The 13,421-nt window shown below is 40.3% G+C and overlaps 1 protein-coding gene and 1 long non-coding RNA gene across 4 annotated transcripts in view; both read left to right on the forward strand.

Moving 5' to 3' along the window:
- The window catches only part of LOC145553123 (uncharacterized), a 124,141-nt gene that overhangs the window by 92,753 nt on the left and 17,967 nt on the right, over window positions 1–13,421 (forward strand). The gene's annotated exons all lie outside the window — the stretch shown is intronic.
- On the forward strand, window positions 1,092–6,275 carry zic6 (zic family member 6). The gene is made up of 2 exons (XM_008420724.3): window positions 1,092–2,969; window positions 4,810–6,275. Exons 1-2 carry the CDS (start codon window positions 2,009–2,011, stop codon window positions 5,433–5,435), a joined length of 1,587 nt encoding a protein of 528 aa, XP_008418946.1. The 5' UTR covers window positions 1,092–2,008; the 3' UTR covers window positions 5,436–6,275.

Below are 13,421 nucleotides of genomic sequence, written 5' to 3' on the forward strand. Positions count from 1 at the left end.
ACAGCCTCATAGAATCATAACATCTCTTTGCACATCCCACATTTTCTTTCTTTCCCTGAAAAGAAAAGACCATAAATCATCAGGTTTGCCAGACCTTTGTGCAGGCTGAGTGGCAGATTGGAAACCTACAGTTTGTTGACCTCCTGATCTCAATTATTTTCAGAAATGCATCAGGTGAAAGGTTGACAAACATGACCGCCAATGACAATTGGGGCAGATTTAGGCCAGGTCTGGGCCTGTTTACTATTTTACAGCACTTACTGTCAAGTGGGTCCCTTTGATTTATTGCTGTGTTTAGAACACAGAAAAACTGAAGGCAGGTTTTTTTTTTATATATTTTTTTTTATTTTCCTGTGTATTTAGTGACGGGAAAGTTAGAAAATATGCCAGCAACAGTCTTTGGAAATAAAGAGGGGTGGAAGGGGGGACTTTCACCTTAAACCTACACAAGCTACAGCCCGGAGCCCAAGCCTCGTTGTGTGGATTTAAATAAAAGTAAAAGATGAAAGAATGTGCCTTAGCTGTCCGAGGTGTTGAGGAGCCTAAGCAACGTCAAGGGAAAAAAAAAGAAAAAGAAAAAAAGAAAGCGAGTTGACGCACAGGAAAAAATGTACTCTACTGTAGCAGCAGCACTGGAGAACTCTGTGTCCTCACAGCACCTCAAAGTATATATAAGAAAGTTTTCATGCAAGCTCACTGAGTTTGTCACGTTTCACTATTTACATTTTACATAACCACTTTCTTTGAAAATGGAGGGAAAAAAAACATGTACGCCAGCCTTCAGGACGCATGGTGCACTTTTTTTTTTGAAGATTATTAATTTATTTACGTGCCTTAATGAGAGACGCTTTATTTACAGATATGGTTTACATTGGACTCTGAGGTATAAAGTAGTACGGACTGTTCTGTTGTTCTCCCAAATGACGCTTCTGTAAGTAAAAAAAAAAATCATTTGTACTACTAATAAAAAAGATAATCATAAAAAAATCGGCTCTACTTGTTGCTTCATTGCAGTTAACTTTTTCCAAACAGTTGAAACTTGCATTAAAACCCCCCCCACATGTATATATGGTTAAATTAATAGAGCTATATTTTAAATCTCTAAAATCGCAGTGACTTAAATATTTAATAAATACTTTTCTTGAACGCTTTGTTTACGCAGTTTCATTTCAAATACATTTTACCTGAAATAAAACGCGTTTGTTTCCCTGTAACTTTCACTGCTGTCAAGTGTTTCATTTTTTACTTCTAATACTGGTCTTGAGAATAATTGGCCTGGACACGCAGAGCCCAAAACCTATTGTTCTTGCCAGGCAGGACTAGTTGTTTTGGCAAAGAAAAAAGCCTCTGCAGACTTTGATTGTGTTGTGTTTTGCTCATGTCTGGACCTAATCACTTGACTTCTACCAGATGATTTCTAATAAACATTAACCTGTGCATATCCCCCCCCCCCCTTCACCCCCCACCTCTCTCTCCTGCTATATGTGGAGATTTTAGAGAAGGGCTGTAATGAGAGTGCGCCTGAAGTTAAAGAGGCAGCGATATTAGGGAGTAGCACCGCGGCACATTTCAAAGCATTTTCTCGGCGATATTTGAAAAACGGAGTCGTGCGGTGAACTCCTGCGTGTCCCTTTTAAAACAAACCCTGCGCCTGTCAATCACCGCACATTCCAACCAATCCCAAAGCTCCCTTTTTAAAAGCAGGTTTGCCTGCTGTGCTTTTATATTGCACCATGGCCTGTTTCGAAGCATTTTTTTACTACCACGGTTATTGCCACAAATCAAGAGGGCAAAGTGAACCGGCATGGGACTCACACCAACTCTAACGAAACTGAGTCTGGTTGCAGCTTCCGCGATGTTCACGGCCAAGAATTTCACATGCAGATGATATACAGCAAGGGGAGAGAAAAAAAAAAAACCAGCAACATGGGAGCAGAGTTTCTAGGTGCATCCTGACTGCTTGCACTGGTTGATTTCTGCAAACTCACAGGCAAACTCACAACAAAACATGACAAGCCTTTCGAGGTTTAGTGGCTGCCCTCTCTCTTGCGTCAACCCCGGGGAGAGCAATACTGAACCCAGCGTGGTGCTGCCACCTTTGGCAGGGGAGCACATGGGACACCCCACTGGCAGTTCCTTAAAACTCTGCCCCTCGCACAATTTGCGAGACTACCCCGAGACGAGGTCCAGTGCATATGTTGACCACTCGGTTCCCAGTTTTTCAGACTCTGGATATCCCAGTCACCGGTTAGAGCACAGCCCTAGGGGCATTATCATTGGAGCAAATCTCTCTGGAGCCGGCATGCCACCCGTCACTGATCAACTGGCACCAAGACCCAACCAACATGGCGGGATGGGACGGTACCGGGACTTTGCTGGCTGCAGGGACAACAGGAGTCACGCTTTTTTTGCCAGCTACCAGGAGCAGGCCCACGCCTCCACGGACGCGTCCCGCGACCTCGGCGGTCAGATGATGCTGGGTCTGCCTGGCGACCTCCTCACCCGGACTCACTCCTACGGCCAGACCATCAGCCCCAAGGGAAACAGCCAGCAGATTGTCACCCAGTTCCTGGGTCTCTACAAGCCCCTGAACATGGCGATCCAGCGTGGGGGACCCGACGCCTTCCTCAGGTGCTCCAAGCAGACGGTCAAGCATGAACTGGTGTGCAAGTGGAGTGACGGCAAAGAGGCAGGAACGGGGAAGCTGCCCTGCTCCAGAGCCTTCGGGACCATGTATGAACTTGTCACCCATGTGACAGTGGAGCACGTCGGAGGACCCGAGCACTCTGAATACATTTGTCACTGGGAGAACTGTGCGAGGGACAGGAAGCCTTTCAAAGCCAAATACAAGCTGGTGAATCACGTCAGGGTCCACACTGGGGAGAAGCCCTTTCCCTGTCCATTTCACGGCTGTGAGAAAGTTTTTGCTAGATCAGAGAATCTAAAGATCCACAAGAGGACTCACACAGGTCAGTATAATAATAATAATGATAATAATAATAATGCATTTAAATGGTTAAATATTTATTATTGATTAAAAATGTATTTTTTTAACGTTTATCTGTCTCACAGTAAGCTTTTTATTTTTTCTATTATTATTATTATTATTATTATTATTATTATTATTATTATTATTATTATTATTTATTATTCATTTAGACCCGTGCTACGTATTTTGCGATTAAACGTTCTAATTTTTTTGTGGGGTTTTATTTTTATTTTATTTATTTTTTTAATCGCGGTCCACGTCAGTTTTTACTCGCATGTCTCAGGAGAAAAGAGAGAGAGGAAAAAAAAAAAAGACACGTGTAGTCCCCACGCAGGAGCCACAGATGAGAAGTAGTAAGACAGCTGCAAACGAGTGCAGTCAGCAGGCAGCAGGCCTGGCGCTTTGGGTGCCTCCCTCACTTCATTCACAGAAATTATTAAATAAATGCCGGGACACCGGAGCGCTGTGACGTAGCCGTTACGCTGCTGGTGCCTCCCAGGGATTTATGTGTTCACAGAGCACACCCGCTCTGTGATGTAGCCATGATGTAGTGGGAAATAATAATCATTTTTAAGAAGTTGAGGAAATGGTGGACTTTGGCTGTAAATAAAAATAGGCTGTGTTTAAAAATGTATCCCGTTGCCGTTTTTTTTTTCTCCTCCTCCTCACTTTTCCTTTGAAGGGCATTTCATATGTTACCATGAACCGTGAAATATCCCATAAAATACTTTTTTAACTTCACAACCTGGCATTTCTTTTTTTTTTTTGTACCAAACACCCAACCATGTGAAATAAATCAGCATGCAGTTATATTTTATTCCTTTTTCCACACATGTCAACCTAATTACGTTAAAATAAAGGCATTTCATTTTGAATTATATAAATAAAGTGAATTGCTTTCTCACAAAAAATAAAAAAAGAAAAGAAAAGGACTGGACTAAATACATATTCCTTGGGTGCTGTCTTTTATTTCTGCTGAGTATTGTTTTATTATTAAGAACAGCAGAAGAAAGAGGCACAACAGATCCCCATGTGACCCTGGCTAAGCTATCACACAGCTGCACATGCGTACAGTGTGCATATTAATCAGGCTCTTTATGTAATAACAAAACGTATCATAAAACACACATAAGGAATCCAGTTATTCAATCATATAGCAACAGTTTACAACAAATGTCTTCTCAAGAGACTTCAAAATGCAGGAAGGGCCAAATGGTATCCAATTCTGTGGACATATTCAGTCAAATCAGACTCCATACAGTCCAATCATAATGTCAATTCAGTTACATTAAATCCAGTCTGATTATAACGCAACAAAGTCCAATTCATTCAGAAAATGAAGCACATGTACTTACAAAAACTGCACTGCCATGATGTGTGCAGAGAGCTGTTGTGCAGTTAACTCAGGTGATTAATTTGTTCAAACAAAAATGGATTACATGTTTCAATAGGAAGTGATGGAAAGCTACAAGGAAAACTGTAAAAAAAAAAAAACCCTGAAGACGCTCTTAAAGGTGATTTTAAGGAATGCTCAACATGTATTACAAGTTTCATATATATATATATATATATATATATATATATATATATATATATATATATAGTTTTTAACTGAATTTCAACCCAGAGCCTTATATACGTGTCACATTAAGGGATCCGTGTGGATGGTGGGACCCGTTATTGACGGAAGATCCGCCCTTCCGTCAGTTCTCCTCCATCTCTGTGCAGCATTTTGGTGACGTGTTCCATATGATGGTTGGATGTTCAGGCCTGTATGCGCTCTCATAACTCGTCCCCGTTTCTGTCTCTGCACGTTTTAGGTGAAAAACCGTTTAAATGCGAGTTTGAGGGCTGCAACCGGAGATTCGCGAACAGCAGCGACAGAAAGAAGCACTCCCACGTCCACTCCAGTGATAAACCCTACATGTGCAAGGTCAGGGGCTGTGACAAGTGCTACACCCACCCGAGCTCTCTGCGGAAGCACATGAAGCTCCACTGCACCAAGGAGCACGTCGCCAAAGGCGGCGACGCGCCTCCCGGTGACGCGGGTCATGCTGCGGAGGGCAGGCCGGCCCGAGCGTCGGACCTTGGCCAGATCAGCCCCCCTCAAGCCCCCACCTCCACTCAGGATGTCCCCCTGTCCCCCGAGAGCCGGGACGAGTCGACCCCGAGGTCACGCTTCCATCACGCGTTTGACAGCAGTTTGGACTACTGCGCGCACAGGTCGCAGCCCCTCTTGGACCCTTTGTTGCTGCAGAGGGGCAGCTACAGGTCCCAGTCTTCCCAGTACCCCTGCGGCCAGACTGGTCACGCTTTTGCCCAGACCTCGCGGACTTTCTCCTCGGCTTCTCCCTTTCAGAAGAGCATCGTGAACGGATGGTACACATGCCACAGTGGCGTGGACACGTTCCCACCAAAGCAGTGCAGCAACATCCCCTCCCTCTGAGGACCTGAACGCAAACTGTGTTTTCTTGTTGTAGCCTAAAACCCAACAGCTGTTTCTCTTTTACTCTGTGTACTTTTGTGAATGCTGTATGAAATAGTTTCTGAAAAGTCCTTTTGAATTTTGCATTGCGAAATATGGCCAAGTTTTTTTGTCGTTCTTATTGTCCTCCGCTCGCCCTTACATCTCCACAGTGTGCTTTAGGAGCGCATACGCGTTGCATAACTTAAAAAAAAAATGTCGGTCTGTCTTAAAAGTGAGAAGAAAATGATTGTTTTTTTTAATGTAAGTTTTTTTTATATATATATATAATTATCAGCGCATTACGCATTATGAACCTAAAATCTCTTACAGGAAAGTTACAAAATAAATCTGAATGTAGCCCTCACAGTAGGGGTCTTTGTTGAATGTAAACTAGGTTTAATGTATGTCGGGATGAATAGAAATATTATTCATGACTTCATGTATATCGCAGGTTGAATCATTATCTGGATGATCTTTACTTAGGTTAAATTTTGAGATCTAACAGGCCTGCTTGGTGGGCCTGCAGCATGATTTGACTTTAATTAATATACCGGCAGGCTCATTATTTTTTTTCTTTCCCTTAGCCTTGATTATGTTCAACATCCTCGCTCCTTTTTTCCCATGAAACATTCGTGCTCTATAATATGTGTTTATTTCACATTTCTGTGCAAAGTGAGTAAAACCACAGTGTTCGTGTTAATGGGAAAAAAAAAACAAAAAAAACGTTTAATTAGAATACATTCCTGCTGTACATAAGCATACTGTATAATTAATTATGTATCTTATATTTTATTAAAGTGTCTATATTCTCTTTGATCAGATATGTGTGATATACCCTCATCAAATAATTTTCAACAAAGATACAAACTTTTCTCTGGGTACAAAAAAAGAGAGAAATTATCCATGTCCTGAGTTAAGATTTGGAGATTTGGAATTCAGTGTGAAGCCCTCCTACAGCTCTTAATATACATATGGAAGAAAAATTTATCTGAGTTAATTGAGAGCATCTGTGAGGGCTGCCCTTTATATATATATATATATATATATATATATATATATATATATATATATATATACCGAGCAGTTTGCACTGCTTTATTTTATTATGTCTGTTTGAGTTCCCTGACATGACATTTGACGTAAATTGGTGCTATATAAATAAACTGAATTTAATTTAATTTAATATACAGAACTACACTATCTTGTAACATAAAAGCATCCTGGTAACAGCTTGCCTTAATGTTCATATGTCTGTTATATAATTAATCAAAACCACTGGGTTTCATGTTGCGTTTTCTAATTTTTCAACCCATCTCAACGCTCACTGAAGGCAAATATAACTCATGTTGGAAAAGTCTTGGTTAAAGAAACAGCTTTCAAACAAAGATGTTGGTTTTGCTTTGTTAGATTTTCTTTCTGCTAATGGTGAAATGATTGCCTCCAGTACAGTCTCACTGACACATTTGTTCACGTTCCTTAGTTTTTGTACCTTCTGGAATGCAAATGTCAACAAACAGCTCATTATTTCGCAGGAATGAGCCGAACAGATCTCTCTTTTCGACGCCTGTCTTTTTTTTTGTCTTCAGACTTTGAGTTCGCTTTTGCAATCTAGTCTTGGTGCAAAGGCTGAACTTATCTTCAGCGAGTTATTGTTCCCGGTTCACACTCCCTGATTCATGTGTCATAAAATACATCTTTGTCTAAAGATGTCAAGAGGAGTGCAGTTGAAAGCCCAGAGACAAGCTGAAAGTACAGTATGGGTCGTCTTGATGGATGATGAATAAAGACATAAAAATAAATCTTTCACTCTAAAAATGATTTCTGACCAGTTTCCATGCATGCTATCCATATTTTTAGTAGTACACAACTTGGATTCAAACTTGTAGACATAAATTAGGTCACGTTGAGTCGTTTGACGTTCATATTTGGGATCATATTTGCAGGACATGATGGTCTCAGTGATCTTTCAGCTAACATCAAAGTTTTTTCCCTTCAAGATTTTCATTAGATATTTGGATGATCATGAAAAAGAGTGCACTTACTGGTACAAGGCTGCATTTTTGACCCTCTGGTGATTTCTTTCTGTATACTATTTCAAAGTCAGAACAAAAGCGTCACAAGAAATGCATAATTTTTGCCACGATATAAAGAACGAAAAAATAAATACTGGATTATCTGTTTCATGTCTTGGTGAAAAGCTGAAAAAAGTATGTTTACTGTATATGTGTACAGTATTTGCAGATGTCTGCAGATGCAGTCTGAGATTAACTTGTTTATGTATTCTGTGTTGTGTGTATGTTACCCATGAGGATGCATCATTTGGGAGATTCAGATATTTTTGAACGTGCATTTTGCAAATCCCTCACGAACTTTCAACAATTTCAATTTCTGTATGACACCAAGCAGTTTGCACTGCTTTATTTTACTTTTCGTAATTAGCAGTGACTTAGCATTGCTGTTTGAGAGCTGCTTAATGTGATGAAATATTAATATTAATGTAGCTGAAGATTTTATAAGTCTTAAAGGATCATCTCAAGTGCTTGGTTTGAAATATTTAGATAGAGAGGTCTTTCTGTCTTTAAGCAAAGTGGGCCAAACTTTTCCAGCTTTGATCTCTTTGCTTTAATGGACAGATTACTAGAATTTATGAGATAACTTTCTGCAGAACGCAACCGCAGTGAGAGTTGCATCAAATGCTTTAGGTATTAAGATAAAGTGAGGCGTTTTGAAGCGATGTTGAGATTTTTAAATCTTACCTCTCATCTGCTATGCCCTTCCCTTTCCTTCTGTAATTCTACAAATAATCCAAGTGTTCACAGAGATATTTAAGTCAGAAGATGTATTTGTCAGAACAATATGTTCTAGCGGGGTACAAGGACGCCGTCGCCGCCGCAGTGCCACGCGTAAATATCTACCACAGTACTGAACCGCTGTGCTGTACATTCAGACCAAGCTGTGGTAATATTCCATAAACACTGAACCCCACCACACCCTTCCCCCCAGTAATCATCACTGATTAGACCCTGCACTCCCCAGTTTGCCACTTGCCCGCCGCCATCTTTATTTTTGTGCTCTGCCTAGCAACAAGAGCAGGCGCCATTTTGGATGGGGTATACATCAGGTTGATATAAATAAATCTCTTTTTTCCCCACTTTGGCATTCACTGAATTGTGACAGGGTAAGCCCCCCACTCCTCCCGCGCTGCTTTTGGGTTGAGCATGATGAGGAACCCAGCTGTGGACTAGAGGCTGGGCTGCTTTGTCACACCAGATCTTTTGCTTTTATGCATCATCATAACCAAATACGACATCTTGCGTAATTTACACCGTGCAGCTGCCATACCTTTCCAGTGGCTGTCCAGCAGCTGGCAGCGGCTGGAACGGCTGTGTCAGCACTGACACTGACTGACCGAACGGGGCTTTAATTGGATCTCTGGCTTTTTCCTGAACCTCCTCAGGTCGAGTCAGAGGTGCTTTTGCTTCCCTTCTTGCTTTCTTTTTATCAATATCCCCTCACCCTCCTTTTTTATACCAGATTCTCTCATTTCTTTCTTCTTGTCAACCTTTATCCCTGCAGCTCCTGGCTATCTTCACCCTCTGTGGCTCCTTCATGATGGCCCTCTAATCTCTGCCAGTGTGGCTCCGTAGTAGGTACTGTTGATACACAGTTCCTCATTCTGGCCCCGACAAGGATTCGTGTGGACTCCTATAAAGTGGATCTGCAAAGTGTTCACACCCTGATTAAAAAGTAAAACTCATGGTAACTGTTTGTTTTTCAACCTCTATTTTTACAAATACCCTGAAGCAGTATGTTAGTAAAATACATCTTAATTTTGTAATATTTGCTCAGTCCTTTCTCCAAATCTTTCAGACTAAGTGGACATTAATTGTCCTAATTATAACCCCACAGGTTAAAATTAGGATCTGAACTCTTCCACTGTTTTTTTTTCTTTTGTTTCTGGTTAAGCAATTATTTTGTTGCTTTGGATTCACCCTTAGTTGTGATCCCGATCAAACATAAAGTCAAACATACAGAATTTTGAAAAAAAGAAAATAAAATTACCAATATTTGAAAAAGCTCTTTATCCCACCCTCCTGGAGGGTGGGATAAAGGGAGGGTGTGGACCTAAAGAAAACACCTTAGGTCCACAAGACGAAACATCACAATAGAGAATGATATTGCCACCATAGTGTTTCAACTGAAAAAGTACCAAAAAGGAGCCAAAAGTTCACAAATTCAGACCACAACTCACTTTCACAAAATGTTTTGCTGAATATTACAGATCTGGGTAAAAATCAGGAAAGATCTCTTTCTTGTAGGCCTGTTCCTTGTTGTTAACATACAGAGTAGATTATTATCATAAAAAAAACACAAGCAATACTTTGTAGACATCTCTCTTAGTTTTGTCTTTTTATCAACTTTGGGGAAATAGTCCAGTTTTCATGATTTTCTTTTGTTTATATACACAGTTAGGTCCAAGTTGACCATATTCCTGGCAAAGTTAGATAAAAAATTATTTTAATAGAAAGCAAAGATGTTTGTTTCTGATTCGAAATGAGACAGGCTTCTCTAACAAGCCACTACAACAATATCAAATAATGAAAGAACATTTAGTTTTACTGTTATCGTAGTAAACAAATTGTTAGCCAGCAATTAGTTATACCTTTCTTAATAACCAATTGAAAAACTATGATTTACCATTAAAACTATAACAATTAGACCTCTTTTCTACTAGTGTTGTGATCATTTATCTGGGTTGAAAATCTTCAGATCTCTGAGGTTAGAAGGCCTCCTCATCATCACCCTAATCTTTAATATAGCTTCCAATCAGAAGAGAAAGAATAACTTTGGCCCCAACATTGGTATTTTATAGCAGAGTTGACCCATTCAAACCTTTGAAGACTGTAGCAACTTATGAGTTAATGAGGTCTCAAAGATGCACGAAATCAAGTACAAGTCATGGAGATAATTTGAAACGGGTGTCCATATTCCCAGGTCTGGCTGTCCATCAAAGGTCAGATTGAACTGCAAGATGCAAAATTTCCCAAACCTCTAAAGTGTCAATGCAGGACCTGCAGCAGACCTTGGTCAGCTCACTATAATGAAACCACTGAATTTTTCTGTGTATCAGAGAAAAACATGAGACTACATGAGTTTGTAGCAGAAGCAGAACGTTGCCCTTCAACATGACAATGACCCAAAACAAGAAAATGGCTGAGTGACTATTTTATATTAATGCTTAATGTCTGTTTGCTGAGAACATGTGAAAGTGAAGCTTTATTCTTTGCTTCACTTTCTTGGCCAATAAACTTGATTCAGATTGTGAGAATTAAGTCAAAGTCAAAACCCTGATCTTGACCCCATTGAAGTAAGGGGGGAGGGGTAGAGGGGGGGTTGGGGGGGGGAGCTGTGAGGTCCTTAAAACGGACTAAACATACAGGAAACAGGGTCAGTGGAGGTTCCACATCACATTTATTGGAGGGTGATGGGGTCGCAGTTCGTTTTCATTTAGATTCAGAACAAAAGAATGGATCAAAAAAACATAAAAAACAACAACATGCCAATATTTCACAGTTTAATATGTTAAATTAGCCACAGAATCCAGACAATACAAGTTCTGGAGCTGTAGGTTGCAGAACACTGATCTACAAGACGAAATCTATCAGCCTGTCTCACTGTAGCTAAATGTACAACACCTGAATTTTTAATGCCTTGTTAAAGTAGAACTGTAAAGCTAAAGAATTAAATTGGTCCAGGCAACCAATTATTTATGCTTTCTTTGTCAGTGCCTATAATAAGAAGTTGATTTAGTATTATCTCTTCAGTACAGAAGCCAGGATCAGTTCTGCAGGAGCACTGGCCCCTGTTAGCCCCTGCCTAGAGCCGCCCATGCTCCCGCTAAGCTTCATTTCAGATAAACCAGATTCACTGTGATTTATGCCAGCCGTGAATTTAAAAAGGCTGAAGTTAATCAGAAAGGGGCTTCGAGAAAGGGGTGTGCATACCTCTGCAACCAGGTTACTGCACCTTTATTTATCTCTATAAATAAAGGTACATATAAATATTCTCTATCATATATCCTATATTAATATATCTACTTTAACATTTTCTCAGATATGTTTTTTGTCGGTTGAATTATGCGGGATTTGTGTCCCAGTAAAGTGCAAGGATTGGCTTTAATTTTTGCGTTGTAAAAGCCTGACATTTTAACAGGGGTGTGAACGATATTTACAGGCGCTGCGTTTGCTTTTTCGCTCTCTGTGGAGAATTGCAACGCCACATGGATGCAGCTGTTCAGGGCTTTGGCATTTAGACATCGATGTGGCATGAGGCCAATTATAACATTTCATGAACTCCGATTCCAAACAGTAAGACAAACAAATGTACAACACAAGTACACACAAAAGAGCAGCTCGTACAGTATTTTCCTATCTGAGATAAGGTGATCTGTTTCATGTCAAAATCATTGTTTATTTGCGAGAACTAATAAGCTTATAAAACACACATTAGTCGCGAGGCCCTTATGCTAGACAATGCCATCATTACAGACCTATGCCCATTTTGGGGAATTTAAGTCCCACTTCGATGCTCTTGTGATTTAAGCAGTCCTTTAAATTTCTCTGGTGTTCATCTGCACAGCGGTTTTCTGATTTCTGTGGTGCCAACCCCCCGTGTAGACCAGCCTACACCAGGGCTTATTAAACTAGGCTCCTTTCTACTCTTCTCAATAGTTGCTGCTATGTCAACTTAAGCCCAAACCCCCCTCGCCCCCCAAAAAAATGCTCAGCTCTCTGACTATTGTTACAGAATTTTTCAAAAAATTGGTGCAACTGACTGAGGTATTGCTGAATAGCCAACATACAGCAGGACGGGAAGAAAAGCCCTGCCTACCCTCATGCCTAATGCATGCTTGTCTTTTGATGCTTTGCAATTTACCCCGTGGCTGGTTCTTAAAAAGAAATCTTTCTTTTCTTTTGTCATTTATTATCCATGCCTTACATAACATAGATTTCAACCGTTTGAGATGAGACAGTTTTTCAAATACTTTCATGGCGCCTTTTTAGCCGGTCAGCTCAGGAGGTTGCTATATGATTCAAAATGTTTACCATGATCAAACAAACAACGGCAAACAGACAGGAAAAGTTGTGCTATGTTGCATTTATATTTCAGCATTTAATGTGAAGATGTGCGATGTCCATGCTAAATAAATAATACATAAAAATCATATCTTATAGAAGTCTTTTTTTCAAGACTCCGGGAGAGGTAGAAGTTGAGCTGGGTGGGCAAATCTTTGAAGATCTTTCAACTCTTCCGACCTCCAAGCCTTTGAGATGTATTCCATGCTTTTAAGGGAATGACCAAAACGTTGGTCCTCCTGCTTCTAATCCTTGCACCAGACCCCTTGTCATCAGAGATCAACCAGTCTGAGCCTCAATGCCCCCCACTCATAGGCAAGGGCAGCTGGCGGCTTTCATGTATGCGAAGAGCCATATGAATATGTTTAAATATGCATATTTGAGCAGAAACTGTTGCCTTTATCTGCATCTGTGTTTTTTTTTTTTTCTGGACAACTCTAGTATATGATCTTTGAGAAATGATCAGTTACATTTTAGAGCCCCTGCATAATGATTCACATTTTACAGAATGCATTTGAAGTGTTTGTTAGAAGCTGTTACAAAGGCTTTGATCGTGCCTCCTAAAGAAGCCGGCGCTTCAGATTTTTAATAAAACCAAAAAAAAAAAACATGTGAGGAGACGTTTTAATCGCCTGTTGTCTCTCACAACCATCACGCTTTATTAAATAAAAAAAAATTAAAAAATCATTTTCATTTTTTTTTTTTTTTTACATGGTTTCTGAAAATTCTGCTGTTTGAGGTTAAACTTGAAAAACAGCGGATCACACTGATCACGATCCAGCGGGTTTCAAAGCGGGGCCCAATGGTGAGAGCTTAATTTTTGTCTGTT

This window comes from Poecilia reticulata, chromosome 10 (assembly GCF_904066995.2).
Source record: "Poecilia reticulata chromosome 10, P_reticulata-male-v2, whole genome shotgun sequence".
NCBI lineage: Eukaryota > Metazoa > Chordata > Actinopteri > Cyprinodontiformes > Poeciliidae > Poecilia > Poecilia reticulata.